Source organism: Carassius carassius, chromosome 3 (genome assembly GCF_963082965.1).
Source record: "Carassius carassius chromosome 3, fCarCar2.1, whole genome shotgun sequence".
Classification (NCBI taxonomy): Eukaryota; Metazoa; Chordata; class Actinopteri; order Cypriniformes; family Cyprinidae; genus Carassius; species Carassius carassius.
Window position 1 is genome coordinate 37,713,673 of NC_081757.1, and position 13,476 is coordinate 37,727,148.

The 13,476-nt window shown below is 39.4% G+C and overlaps 1 protein-coding gene across 10 annotated transcripts in view; it reads left to right on the plus strand.

Moving 5' to 3' along the window:
- neo1a (neogenin 1a) overlaps positions 1-13,476 on the plus strand; it is a 154,448-nt gene that overhangs the window by 136,691 nt on the left and 4,281 nt on the right. For 4 of the 10 annotated variants that reach the window (XM_059537281.1, XM_059537316.1, XM_059537272.1 and 1 more), the window contains exons 12-26: positions 152-201; positions 2,107-2,251; positions 3,528-3,638; positions 3,720-3,914; positions 4,784-4,879; positions 7,564-7,796; positions 7,892-8,030; positions 8,203-8,310; positions 8,900-9,094; positions 9,550-9,582; positions 9,968-10,024; positions 11,332-11,470; positions 11,577-11,812; positions 12,532-12,624; positions 13,135-13,293. In XM_059537281.1, the coding sequence (XP_059393264.1) occupies positions 152-201; positions 2,107-2,251; positions 3,528-3,638; positions 3,720-3,914; positions 4,784-4,879; positions 7,564-7,796; positions 7,892-8,030; positions 8,203-8,310; positions 8,900-9,094; positions 9,550-9,582; positions 9,968-10,024; positions 11,332-11,470; positions 11,577-11,812; positions 12,532-12,624; positions 13,135-13,293 (1,989 nt within the window). The remainder of the gene's footprint in view (positions 1-151; positions 202-2,106; positions 2,252-3,527; positions 3,639-3,719; positions 3,915-4,783; positions 4,880-7,563; positions 7,797-7,891; positions 8,031-8,202; positions 8,311-8,899; positions 9,095-9,549; positions 9,583-9,967; positions 10,025-11,331; positions 11,471-11,576; positions 11,813-12,531; positions 12,625-13,134; positions 13,294-13,476) is intronic. The other 6 variants (XM_059537299.1, XM_059537326.1, XM_059537332.1 and 3 more) reach the window with 5 other exon arrangements.

The window sequence follows — 13,476 nt, forward strand, 5'->3', positions numbered from 1 at the left end:
TGAAATATCCCTAATGTATTGTGAATAATTAGCTAAGGGAAGTATTCTATTGGTTAAGTATCTATTAGTTGACCCTGTTCAGCTCAGTGTCTTGCCTTAATAAAAGCTGAGGCTATGTGAACTAATACTGTCCCCTTCTCCCTCTGTTCAGTCCCCAGTGCTCCGCCACAGAACATGACGGTGGATGTGCTGAACTCTAAGGTAAGGCTGAATGAGTGTCGGGTGTTTCAGCAGCTGCTGCTGGCTGAAGTGTGCAGTGGTTCTGATGAAGACGCTCATCTGTTGCTGTGATTTAACTGCGATGAGCAGCACATCTGTGCTCGGGCTAGAATGCTGTCACAAAGCTTTACATCTTCATTTATTCTTCCTCTGTGTTCACCTCCCCCTCTTTCTCGAGATACAATTTATATTTGTCTAGCTCCTGTTGTTGTTATCCTGGAGTCTGTTTCTGTTTCTAGTCATATTTAGACAAGTGTCTTGGGCTGCAGTAATGTATTTAGCGCTTTTATTTCATGGTGTTTGCTAAGGCAAGCATGACGTTTGCTTTGCACATCCTTGGAAAGTGTTAAAGTCACCGTGAAATCAAAACGGACAATTCTTATTTTTTTTATGGAATACTTTTATGAAATCTAATTCAAAATATCTTCCCCTCCCTCTCACAACATTTGATTCGCATTAAGGTACTATAATATCTTTATTTTGTTTTTCGTTTTTTTAGTGTGGAGTTTTCTTTTTTAGGTATGTCTGTATTGTTTTTTATTCATTTTGTTCTTTAAGTGTTGTCTTGATAATAAGCTGAAATTATATTTTTATTTGTATTTTTTTTTTACATTTAGACCACTTGAACATTTTATTTCAAGAATTTCGTTTTTAATAGTTTTAGTTTTAGTTAACTATAATAACTCTGCTATAATAACTCTATGATGAGGTTGTTCTGCTCCAGTCTTTCACTTAAAAAAAAATAAATAAATATATATATTTAAAACTAAACACTCAACAAGACATTAAAGAACCCATCTATTTTATACTATACTATATATTACTCTTCAACCGTGAAGCTATAGAGCAACTGCAAAAATGGAAGTTCAAAGACACTATTCTAAAGATTACTGCACACTTGTTTCTATGATCCATAAGGTGTATAGGTCAAAACTTAAAGCTAAAGCACCCTAGAAACAGCATATAAACCATTCAGAACATCTTAGCAATCGCCCAGAGCACCCTAGCTTCATGACAGCAAGTGGTACACAGGCACAACTCGTATTTTCTTCACAAACTGTAACAATCCGGTTTAATTGCAGGGTCTTCGCATTGTGGGTATACACAGATCCACACACTTTCAAGCCTGTGATGGGTTTTATGGCTCAGTAATTAGCACTGAATAATAAAAAGGCTTAAAGTCTCAGACAGAAGCTTTTTTTTGTATATTGCATGAGAAGGTAGTTAATTAGTGGGCTCCTGCGGACGGTATCGGGACCCCCTCGTGTGGCCCTGGGGTGCTCCGCAACAGACGGGGGGATTCAGTCTGGGTGTGTATAATGCAAGGCCCCTGCTGGTAGCACTAGACACCCCTGTGACCCATAAGTCAATTGAAACAAGTTTGTTTATCCAAAAACACAAGCACTAGTTAGCGAGGTAAACTGGAATTGGTTGAAAATTGAAATACAGTAATTGCATACATGGTGCAGATTTAATTTGGTTGAATCCCTCATGCCCCCGTGAACAAGGCAACTGTGAATACTATTAATTAATTCCCGCCCTCACTGGGCGGCCCCTCTACCTGCCTTCATTATCCCTGCAGCTAGCCTCCTCCATCCATCCTGAGCTGCGTTCCCGCAGGCTCCTCTACACTGCACTGCTTTATCTATTATTCATGGGTTCGGTTCGGGCCGGTCTCTGCTGCTCGCCCAATGCCCTCTGCTGCAGGACTGATATACTATATCAGTATATGCATGATATATGCATGTGCTGTAGGTGCACGGAGGACACGCTCCAGTTATTCTCCATTTGATACACTGTGCTTATTGCTTTGGAATGAAATCTGAATGTGTGATACTGAGGATGTGTTGTTTTGTGTGTGTTTTCTCAAATGTGTGGACCTTGTAGAGCATCATGGTCAGATGGCAGCCTCCTCCAGCAGATGCCCAGAACGGTGAGATCACCGGCTATAAGATCCGCTACAGGAAGGGTACGAGGAAGAGCGAGGCGGCCGAGATCACTTCAGGATCACAGCTCTATCAGCTCATAGATGGTAAGCTGAACAATACCTCATCTATCTATCACACACACACACACATATATATATATATATATATATATATATATATATATATATACCTTGAACGTTATTAAATATTATTATAGACCTTTAGTTTGAGTTCATTTAGCACAATTAATTAAAAAAATAATAATGAGCAAAATTGACACATTTATTCATTTGCCCGGATCCTATTTAAATAATTAATTAGTGTGTCATGTAATTTGATTAATTTTTTAATCTATTAACAGCCCCAGTGTGTCTGTCCTTGGCCCTCCTACTCTTAATACTGGCATAAGCGTCAGCCGTTGCAGAAGCCCATATTGTTTTTTTTTGAAGACATCAGTATATTCTGTCCTTCCTCTTGTAAACCAGTGCTTTTGAGCCGCCATGTCAACCCCACCAACAGCTCTGGAAAAATATATTTCTCAGAAATTGCAGAATAGATGAGGCTGCAAAAAATAAAGCCTCAAGTGACAAACTATCCATTAATGAGACAAAAGTGAGAATTCAATTCTAAATAGATTTCATGAGCGTCGTGCTGTGGTTGGCATCAAAGAGCATAATGGTTGTTTTCTGTTCCAGTTGAGCTGAGATGAGATGTTTGTTAGTTCAAAGGCTGTTGCTATCTCCCACAAGGCCGCAGGAACAGCTCTGACTTCTGCATTCAACACTCTAACTAGGCAGACGCTTATTAACATTTTAAAGCAATTACAACCTCTGGCTTATTTAAAGACAGCAGGCATTCCCTCATCTATGAAAACCAGAAAATGCCCACGGCATCAGACATATGAAATGATGAATCAGTCAGTTGTCATGTTGTTGTTTGTGTCAGTCCAGTGTGATACAGATTTGTGGAAGCAGACCTTTATAAATCAGCACTTTAGGCAATGCTGTAGCGTGTAGGTCAGTATGTTGTACAGCAGAACCAATGATGATGATGATGCAGGGGTGGTTATTGATTTAGTCTTGGTAAATGGATTGAGAAACGTGGAGCGTTGTGAAGCATCTTTCGGGTTGTTTCCAGAGAAATGAGCTGACTGGTTGGTTGAGACGGGGTGCTTCATTTTTTAACATTCCTTTATAATTGGGGTTAGTGATTTAAACTAGCTGCGCTCTAGGAACCGCCCAGAACTTTGTAGGAAGCCAAACAAACAAAAATCTAATTAATTTGTGCACTTTTATTTCACAAAGCATCTGAACATGTATTCGTAGAACCAAATTCAAATGTATCAAAAGCCTGTATTGAAGTTCTTCTTGTATTTTTCAGGTCTGCAGCGAGGCACTGAATATATGTTGCGAGTGTCGGCCATGACGGTCAATGGCACGGGTCCGGCCACAGACTGGGCCACTTCTGAGACGTTTGAGAGCGATCTGGATGGTAAAAACAGACAGATATCTTGTAAGCGCTGGTGCTTGATTAGGATGGCAAAGTGTAATTTTGCTGGTCCTTTGGTTTCAGAGACAACTGTGCCAGACGTCCCCAGCTCCTTGCATGTGCGGCCACTTGTGAACAGCATTGTAGTGAGCTGGACGCCCCCAGAGAACCAGGACATTGTGGTGAGGGGTTACTCCATCGGCTATGGGATCGGCAGCCCTCATGCCAAGACCATTAAAGTGGACTACAAACAGAGATACTACACCATTGAAAACTTGAGTAAGATCCTCCGTTATAATAATTCTGCTTCGAAAAAAAAAATTTGTTTATTAAAAAATATAATAAAAATTAATTCTGCTTTGAGGGGCAAAAAGTAAATTTTCTGTCTTCAAACACATTAAGGGTAAAAGTAGTTTTTAAAATGCTTTTTAGTAAATAAATATTTAAATTGAACGTTTGAACATTTATATATTAAACATTTGAATATTTTATTTGAACATTTGAGTTTGAGCATTTAAATTCAATTAAACATTTATTAAAAGGTAAAATAAAGGAAACATAAGTAAAATTTATGAAAAAATATATTTCAGATATTTTTTAATTAATTAATAGTTGTTTGTTTGTTTTTTACCATGATATAAAAATTGTCATATGCATGAAATATGGTTCCTGATACTATAATATTACCATAATAATAAAAAAAAAAGTTTATGCTAATTGTGATTATACACACCCAGTTTTACAATATTACTATATACTATAATACCATGGATCTATATCATCCACCGAAGCTCTAAACATTCATTCACACTTTCATCAGACAAACATGAAGTAGCAGCGAAGAAATAGCTCTGTTGCCTCTAAAAGTGAATTAAAGTAAACAGAACTGGGTAAATGGATTGTAGGTACTCAAGAGTGGGAGATTTAGCCCTCTCTCCACCCCATTGTAATTACATTTGAAGGAACGAGAAAAATAATCATCAGAAGCAACAGCATAATTTAAGTTTTCGTAATTCATCTAATTACACGAGCGCTAGAATCAATAATGGTGTTTAAATATGCACCCCTGCTAGGATGATGAATATGGTTGAAGCTCTCAGTGGAGCTGTGGGCTTGATTAGCTAAATGATTGGCTTTCTCCCTGCCAGATCCCAGCTCGCACTACGTTATCACACTGAAGGCCTACAACAACGTGGGGGAGGGAATCCCTGTGTACGAGAGCGCTATCACGCGACCCCAATCAGGTAGGTCACGGCCGGCACCGCTCAGCCTTATAACACACCACACCTACAGCTTCAACATACTCATCCTCGTTTCTAATATGGAGAATATTGGCATATTTACTATAGAAATCACACCTGCCTGTCTGTTGAACAGAAGAGTGAGGTCCTAATGAAATCTACAGTCTGTCTAAAATTGCATTTTTTGTTATTTCCGGGTAATCGTATTGACATTATGGATATGCATAACGCTTGTTCTTCTCATTAGAGACCATCTTAAGAGTTCTTCAGTAGTTGTGTGGTCTCTAATGCTTGTGCTTCCTAGCAACCAGAGGAATCCTCTTGATTATGAGATACAGATGAAGCCATATGCTCTTCACAATTGAAGCACTGCTTAATAGCGCTGCACATGATTGAGATGCAGAGGTTTGATTAAACACTGCTCTTATCCGAAGTACAGGAACATCATGACAATCAGTTCCAGGAAATGAGTCACTCCGCTGTCCAAGTGAATGTTGATATGACATGGCTGAGTAGCACTGGTCAAACATTATACTTAATGGTGATCTCAATGTGGTTTATGGTGAAATAGCCATAGCTTCAGTACTGAATGTTTTCCTTTATTTATTTATTTGCAACTAAAACTATTTGGATTGTTGTGCAAAATTAGGGTTAAGTGCAATCTTCACCAGAAATGTATCAACGTGCTTTTTCTTTGTAATTCATTTGAAAAGTTTCAACACTTTTCTTTTTTTTTTGCCTTTGGAAATATTTTGACTAATGAATGGTTGACTACCAGTTACTGTTAGACTGCATGATTTGTTAAAAACTAGTAATAATTGATCAAAGTTTAAAATGCAATTGAAAAATAAAATTCAGGTTTACTGTGCTTTTTCATAGGACTGCACAATTTGAGCAACATTTTGTGATTATATATCAATATGGCTATAAAATAATAATAATGATGATAATCAATTAGTAGTATATTAATGATTAAGTATATACAAAAATAATAAATAAAAACAAAAAAAATAAATATTGCTATTGTAATATTTGATTGTATAATAAAAAACTAAGCATTTGGGTCATATTAATGTGACCAATAATACATGCCAAGAACTTGATTCACACTGCGTAGGGAATGAAATTGTGAAAAACTGAAGCTGGCCACTTTCTGAACACCAGATAATTTCTCACCTCCAGTTTTGATCAGTGGAACACTCTTATTAATTCCCAGCATGCAGTGTGGTACATAGCATTTCTCATTTCGCCTGGTTGACCTTTAACTGAACTCAAAGAAAACCTGCTGCAGGGGCTTTGATGATTTCCTGCAGAGTTTATGTCTGCTCGCTCACCCATTCCTTCATACATAAGCGCCTCTTCCACCATTAGAAATAATTTTGTAATAAATACTAACAGGTAAAGGTGACAGTTTTGCTTCTTCTGAGAGTGCCAGAATATATATGTTTATTTTAAAATAAGAGATAAATTATAATGGTCTATTACTGCATGTTTAGATTTCCTATTTTTTTGAAAATCAGTGAGTGAATTACTTTAGTGTGTGTTACTTAGCATTTTATATTTCTTGTTTTGTTAGGCATTGCATGCTAGTTGGAAAGTGAATCAGTTTACATTCCGCTCTTTAACAGAATTCCAGAGAAAAAGCAGAGCTCAACCGCACATAGCGCTCACTATGGGGCTGCTTCCGAACTATGGAAAACAACCAGTTTTCTTCCAATTTGCCATTTGAAAACAGTTAAATGTGGAAGCCAGAAACAATGTGTTCTTATTTTCACACATATAAAAGCAAGCGAGCATATTTTCTCACTCCAAATTGTTATTCTTAAAGGGAGCGCTTCTGGGAAACAGGTGATTTAAGGCAGGCAAACAGCTTTAAATCTATAAAAGGATCAGACTTTTAAGGCTTATTTGTTGTTCTGGTATTTGATATTATCATATCAGTAAAATCAGAGCTGCGTCGCACGTTGAAATTATGTGAAAGCTTTGGTGAATAATCAAAAAATGTGCATCTTCAAAACCTTGACTCAGACAAGGTCACTGATTCCACACCTCAAATAAAAATTAATAGACATGAAAGAAAGATAAAAACCTTTTCATCTGCTTCCTTCTGTGAATCTGGTTAAATTGCAGTATAAAAGGAAAAGATCTCACCTTTTTTTTAGCTAAACACTTGTGACCTTCGAGCACACATAATTTGAGATTTTCTAAACTTACAATAAATGTGTGTAAGGTGTAATGCATATTAATTACAGTTTTAACATTTGACATCCCTAACAGCATTGTTTATATCCATGTAAAATTCTAGATGAGGATTACATTGTATTCAAGGCTCAATGTATATGTACTCTCACTGTCTGACTGATCGTCTTCCTCCTTTATTTGTAATGTAGCTGGTAGTGATCCAAGCTGATGTAGTTCTTTGACTCATTGTAGACGTAGTTATCTGTAGCACTTGATGATTTTGTGACTGTCTCTTGATATTCTGTTCTAATCCAATATTTCTCTCTTTCTCTATTCCCAATCCCGCCTCCACAATTCTCCCTTCCTCACCTCCCATTTATACCCATTAATCCGGTCTCCCCCGTCGTCTCCCATCCTAAAACCCTCTCCTTGTATGTTTAATCGCGCTCACCTTTTTTCACCTTTTAATTTTTTTTGCCATGGGACATTGTGTAATTTGCTTGCAGACCCCATAGACCCTGATGTTGATTTATACGAACTTTTCCATGCTCCATACACTCCAGTACCAGACCCTTTACCCATGCTGCCTCCCGTGGGCGTTCAGGCGTCTGTTCTGAGCCACGACACAATCAAAGTCACCTGGGCGGACAACTCGCTACCCAAGAACCAGAAGATCACAGATGCACGTTACTACACAGTGCGCTGGAAGACCAACATACCCGCAAACACAAAGTTCAAGGTATGTTAACAGAATCTAGGCTCCTCACACTGATGGTGGAGGATGGTTGATAATCTTCAGTTGTTATATCACTGATGTTGATTTGTTATTTTTAGGTGGCTAATACCACCACACTAACTCACACAGTGACGGGTCTTAAACCTAACACCTTGTACGAGTTCTCGGTCATGGTGACCAAGGGCCGGAGGACAAGCACGTGGAGCATGACTGCACATGGAACAACTTTTGAAACAAGTATGTACTCTAGATTGCGCAGGTTGCGGCCTCATCGTTTTAGATTAGTGACTCATCAAGTAGTTTTGTTGTACATGTAAACACACTCAATGAGTAATAAACTTTGCATTTACATAAAGTGTTAGGGAATATCTGCAATCGTAGTCTTGATTCATTTTATATTTCTCCCCAGTCCCAAGTTCTGCTCCTAAAGATGTGACTGTAGTGAGCAAAGAGGGACGACCACGAACCATCATCGTCAACTGGCAGCCACCCTCAGAAGCCAATGGCAAGATCACAGGTGACAAAAGTAACCTGTTAGAAACAGTAGCCGGGTTTCCATAACCGATTTGCGCAAAACTTTCACAGTATTTTATAAATGGCGATTAGAAATCTATTGCGAATTGACACCGTTTCCAATAACTGATGTTTTGTGACTAAAACATTTTTTTTTTTCTCTCGCAATAAGTCACGGAGATGGATGTTGGTAGATTTACAAAAAAACTGCAGCCACTGCACTAGCCATTATTTTTATTGACGGACACATATGCGTGTATCTTTAGTGAAGCTGGATGGACAGTGGCTTCTGGGATGCTTCTGAAACGTGCCGTATAAACACAAACATTAACCAAAGTGGCTGTGTCGGAGCCGTAGTGCCAAACATATGCCAGGTGACCTGTAAATGCGAAAAACTGTTTCCATTGCGTTTTTGCGATATATTCCTTTTTCTCATTTTGCAAAGTTGATGTGTTTCCATTAGGCATATTTTCAATTCACAATTTCAATTTGCGCAATTTGAAGGGCAATGGAAACATGTCTAGTGACTATGTAACTTGCCTGATTTATCTTTACAATATACCACATATATCACTTTTTCTCTGCCTTCCCAGGTTACATTATTTACTACAGCACTGATGTGAATGCAGAGGTTCATGACTGGGTCATTGAGCCAGTAGTGGGAAACAGGCTAACCCATCAGATTCAAGATCTGACTCTTGATACCGCCTACTACTTCAAGATCCAGGCGCGTAACTCTAAAGGGATGGGTCCCATGTCTGATGCTGTTCAGTTCCGCACTCCTAAAGGTAAACCAACTCATTCACGCTGATGAATGATAACAATCACTGCTGCCTGCTGAAAAGACCAGCATATGCTGGGTTATGAATCCAAAAATACAATGGGATACTGGTGTAACCACTATGTTTCTTATCAGGCTTAACCAGCAAGATTTTCTTGATCAAAAAGGAAAAGACCAACTAGACTAGTATCAGACATTAGGGAATTTCATGCTGTTCTTTTCAGCACTGTTCAGTTGGTAAATTATAATTAGTAGGATTCAATATTGGGAAATTTATTATGGTACCATATGCACATATGCTATTTTTAACCTAATCTAAAGCTTAACCCTTTGCGTTGACCCTTACCTCACCAATCTTTCATACTGGCTCATGCACAAGCCGTCCATAGGGTCCTGCTTAGCTCTGACTGCATGCCTCTCTCCCTCTAACCTGTCTCCTCTCCTTCTGCTTTGTCCTGCTAGCCGAATCCTCTGACAAAATGGCTAATGACCAAGGTAATTGCTCTCTCTTCTCTTATTCCACTAATGTCCTAAAACTGAAGTGAGCAGCTTGCTTTCCCTGAACACTGAAATTCATCAGCAGTCACAGAAAGATCCAGCTGGTGTATAGCAGAAAAACATCCTTCTTTGCTTGCCTGACTACCATTTACTAAGAGTTTATCAGCAAAATGCAAATGTGGCTAAAACTTCATACTACTAACAGTCTTTTCCCAAGCACATTTTAGTCAAATGATGAGTGTCGTGCTCATTCTCTGAAGTACTGTTTGTGGTTTATCTGTTAAAATTGCATGCAGTGGAATGTGTCTAAATTTAAACTTTACACAAGAGCCGTAGATTCCAATGTGCCACCTTTAAATTCTTCTTATCTGACCTCTTGCAGCTCCAGGTATATTGGTGAAACCAGGAAGACCCTCTGTACAAGAATTTGGATCAGTTGGTAATTGCTGTTTTATGTTTCCAAAAAAATACACTGTAGAAAGCCCCTAGAAATGGCTAATCAATAATTTACCATAACAGCAACCAAGAAACTGCCCTAGTACTGTGCCTAATACCACTAAGCGATACCGTAACAACCACCCAGTAGTCACTAGCATCCACTTAGCAACACAACTACTTAGCAACATCCCATTAATACCCTAGCATCCATAAAGCAACCATCTACCAATGCCATAACAATACCAAGGAGCTCTAGCGAACACCCACGATAAATTACCAACAGCTTAATACAAGCGTGGCAACCCCTTAGTAACATCCTAACAACTTTTTAGCAGCACCTTGCAATTACCACCGCAATGCCATGTTGAAGAACATGTAACACCCTAGCAAACATCTTGGAACAGCTTGGCAATTCCATATTTCATAGTAACCAACCACAACAAACTAGCAACACTTTAAAAGGGACATCAGATGCAAAATTCGCTTTTACACAGTGTTTGAACATAAATGTGTTGTTAGTGTGTTTCACAGCCCACCCTGTAATAATAAAAATCCACCCAGTGCTTTTATTTTTTAATACCCAAAAATCATAAGCAGTTTTAGATCACGAATTTACAGATTCTTGGCAGAGTGATGTCACACAGGCCAATGCCCCCCCCTCGACTATTGACGAACACTGGCGTGTTAGCACAGACCCGCTCTGAGTGAGCTGGGTCCGCCATTGTTTCGATGTCAGAGCAGGTGTAGACAAGAAGGTGTTGAGGTCTCCTAAGTGATTGAGCTGTTTTCTTGTTAGATGTAATAGAATCCTGAAATCTGAGCCCCTGAAGAAGCAGTGGATTACTTCTGTTTTTGAAAATAATGTCCTCCTCGATCTAACTAAATGCGTTTGTTCGCACAAATCATTCATGATCTAGCTTCACCTACAGAAAAAGTCTGTTTTTAAGTTTAAGCTTTGCTATGCCCTAGTAGCAACCCAACCAGTAGTCTTTAAGAACCATACCAACAACCTAGTAACACCTTAATAACAACCTAGCAACCACTTAGCAACACCCAAGTGGTGTCTTGCAACCATGTAGAAACACCTTAGGATCAACTTATTAACACTTAGCAACCCCAAGGCAAAACTCAACCAATTCCCTCTATGGTTTTGTCTATCAGGCCATTCTGTCATAAACATTTAAGGCTTTCAAAACTTTTTTTCAAACTTTCAGGCGAGAATTTGACAAACCAACATTCAACATTTGTTTGCCTTGACCAATTTTCCTTTTCTTGTAACGTTATAACCATGGAATTTCCATGTTTCAGGGAAAGCCGATGTGTCTGGCACTGGTGATAACCACATTCTGGTTATTGTCATAATTGTGTCTGTGGGTGCATTTACCATCATCCTGGTGGTGGTTGGCGCCTTCCTGTGTACACGCCGTACCACAACACAGCAGAAAAAGTAAGTTCAGATCTCCAGCTGACGAACAGTCCTAATGCTCATTCCTGATGTGAGGGTAAATGTATTTGCCACAACCTTCCTTCAAACTGTTTTGTATGATCTTCAGGAAACGTGCAGCCTGCAAGTCTGCCAATGGATCCCACAAGTATAAAGGCAATTCCAAAGATCTGAAGCCACCAGACCTCTGGATCCACCACGAACGTTTGGAGCTAAAACCTATCGACAAATCGCCTGAACCCAATCCAGTCATGACCGACACACCAATCCCCAGAACCTCCCAGGACATCTCCCCGGTGGATGGCTCCATGGATCCTATGCTCCAGAGACGTAACTCTTACCGTGGTAAGAACTTTGATTTAAAGACCCCATGAAATCAGAACGCAAAGAGTTTTGTCTGTTAAAGACCATCTGTATACTAGTGGACACCCAAACTTCTAGAGATAATAGATATATTTGTAGTATTTCTATTTGTAAAACAGACTGGAACCCTCTCTCAGTAGCATATACAACTGACTATAGGTAGCAAGTAGCTATGTTGTAAACCTAAAGCTGTCTAAATAGTCCCTTTTGTATGTCTAGCCCAACTTTCTGTTGGGCTAGAAAAAACCACTGTCACACACAGGAAAGAAGATTGTGGCCATTTCATGGGGTCTTTAAACTTGACCAGTCTTCACCTGCTGCATAATCCATGACATCATTCCAGCTGCTGCTTCTGAAGGATGCTTCAAAGTCGTTTCTACTGTTTGTCATTATTGCTTGCGATTGGCATGTTCCTTGCTTAAAATGGAAAAACTTGTAGCCTTGTTTTCTTTGTTCTCATGGCATGAATGGTGATATCCATCTACTGACGCCTACTCCTACAGATCTCCTGATATGTGTGTCTACACTGCCCTCTAATGGATAAACAATAGAATCCCACTGCAATAGTGAAAATATCACATCATCTTGGCAACTGACTCTATGAAGTCAGCTGGTTGTCTTCACATGGCTCTTGTATTGGGAGCCTGTCGGGTGGGTAAGCCTGTCTCAATCTGATTGGCTGGTCGCTGTCTGATTTACAGGCCATGAATCAGAGGACAGCATGTCTACACTGGCAGGCCGTCGGGGAATGAGACCTAAAATGATGATGCCCTTTGACGCACAACCCCCTCAGCGTAAGTGTGTGATCCTGAACCAGGGACCAGACACCCTTAATTTGACCCCTTTTCTTTCAGTTAGGATATTAAACAATTTATGCTCTTTGGAATAACATAGTCCTCAAACAAGGTTCCCTGAGTTCTTTATTGTAGTTGTAGGCCAAAAACATACTCTACTCAAGTACACTGGTGCAAAAAACTGAACTAAGAGAGCTAAACATTTCAAAATGGTCTGTTGCTCAGCTAGAGTAAATTTCTTAGCAAATTAGTTAAAGTTAGTTAGGTTAGCCACACAGCAATGAAGAAACAGGTTGGCCAAGAATTTACATCTGCATTTGCATAGTTGTCTAGAGTATGTTTCTAGCCTAAGATCATTCTTTAACCTACCAACATAGCGTGTCTTTTCAATGTGTGGTGGTGTTTGTTTGCATGAGCAGATGTTATAGATGCACCATGCTTTCCATAATCTCATAGCTTTGTGTGCAAGGTCTAAACCATGGCGCTCTATTATTTGTGTCCATTTCGCAGCTGTGATTAGTGCTCACCCCATCCATTCCCTCGATAACCATCACCATCATTATCACTTGGGCAACCTGGCCTCGCCAACACGCAGCTATCTCCACCGCCAGAGCAGCACGCGGTCCATCGCCACCCCCATCTCTCATCTAGACAGGGCAGAGTCCACAGGTGAGAGCTCATTAGTGGGACTTTTTGAAGACCATCATTGTTCCTGGATACAAAATGGAGATACACTCACTTGGTGACCATGGAATTGTAGTGAAACTTTCCAGATCTCTTAATTTCCTCCTTTATCTCTCAAAGAGAACATACCTCCTTCTTTAGCACCTGCTTTACCAACATTACATGGTT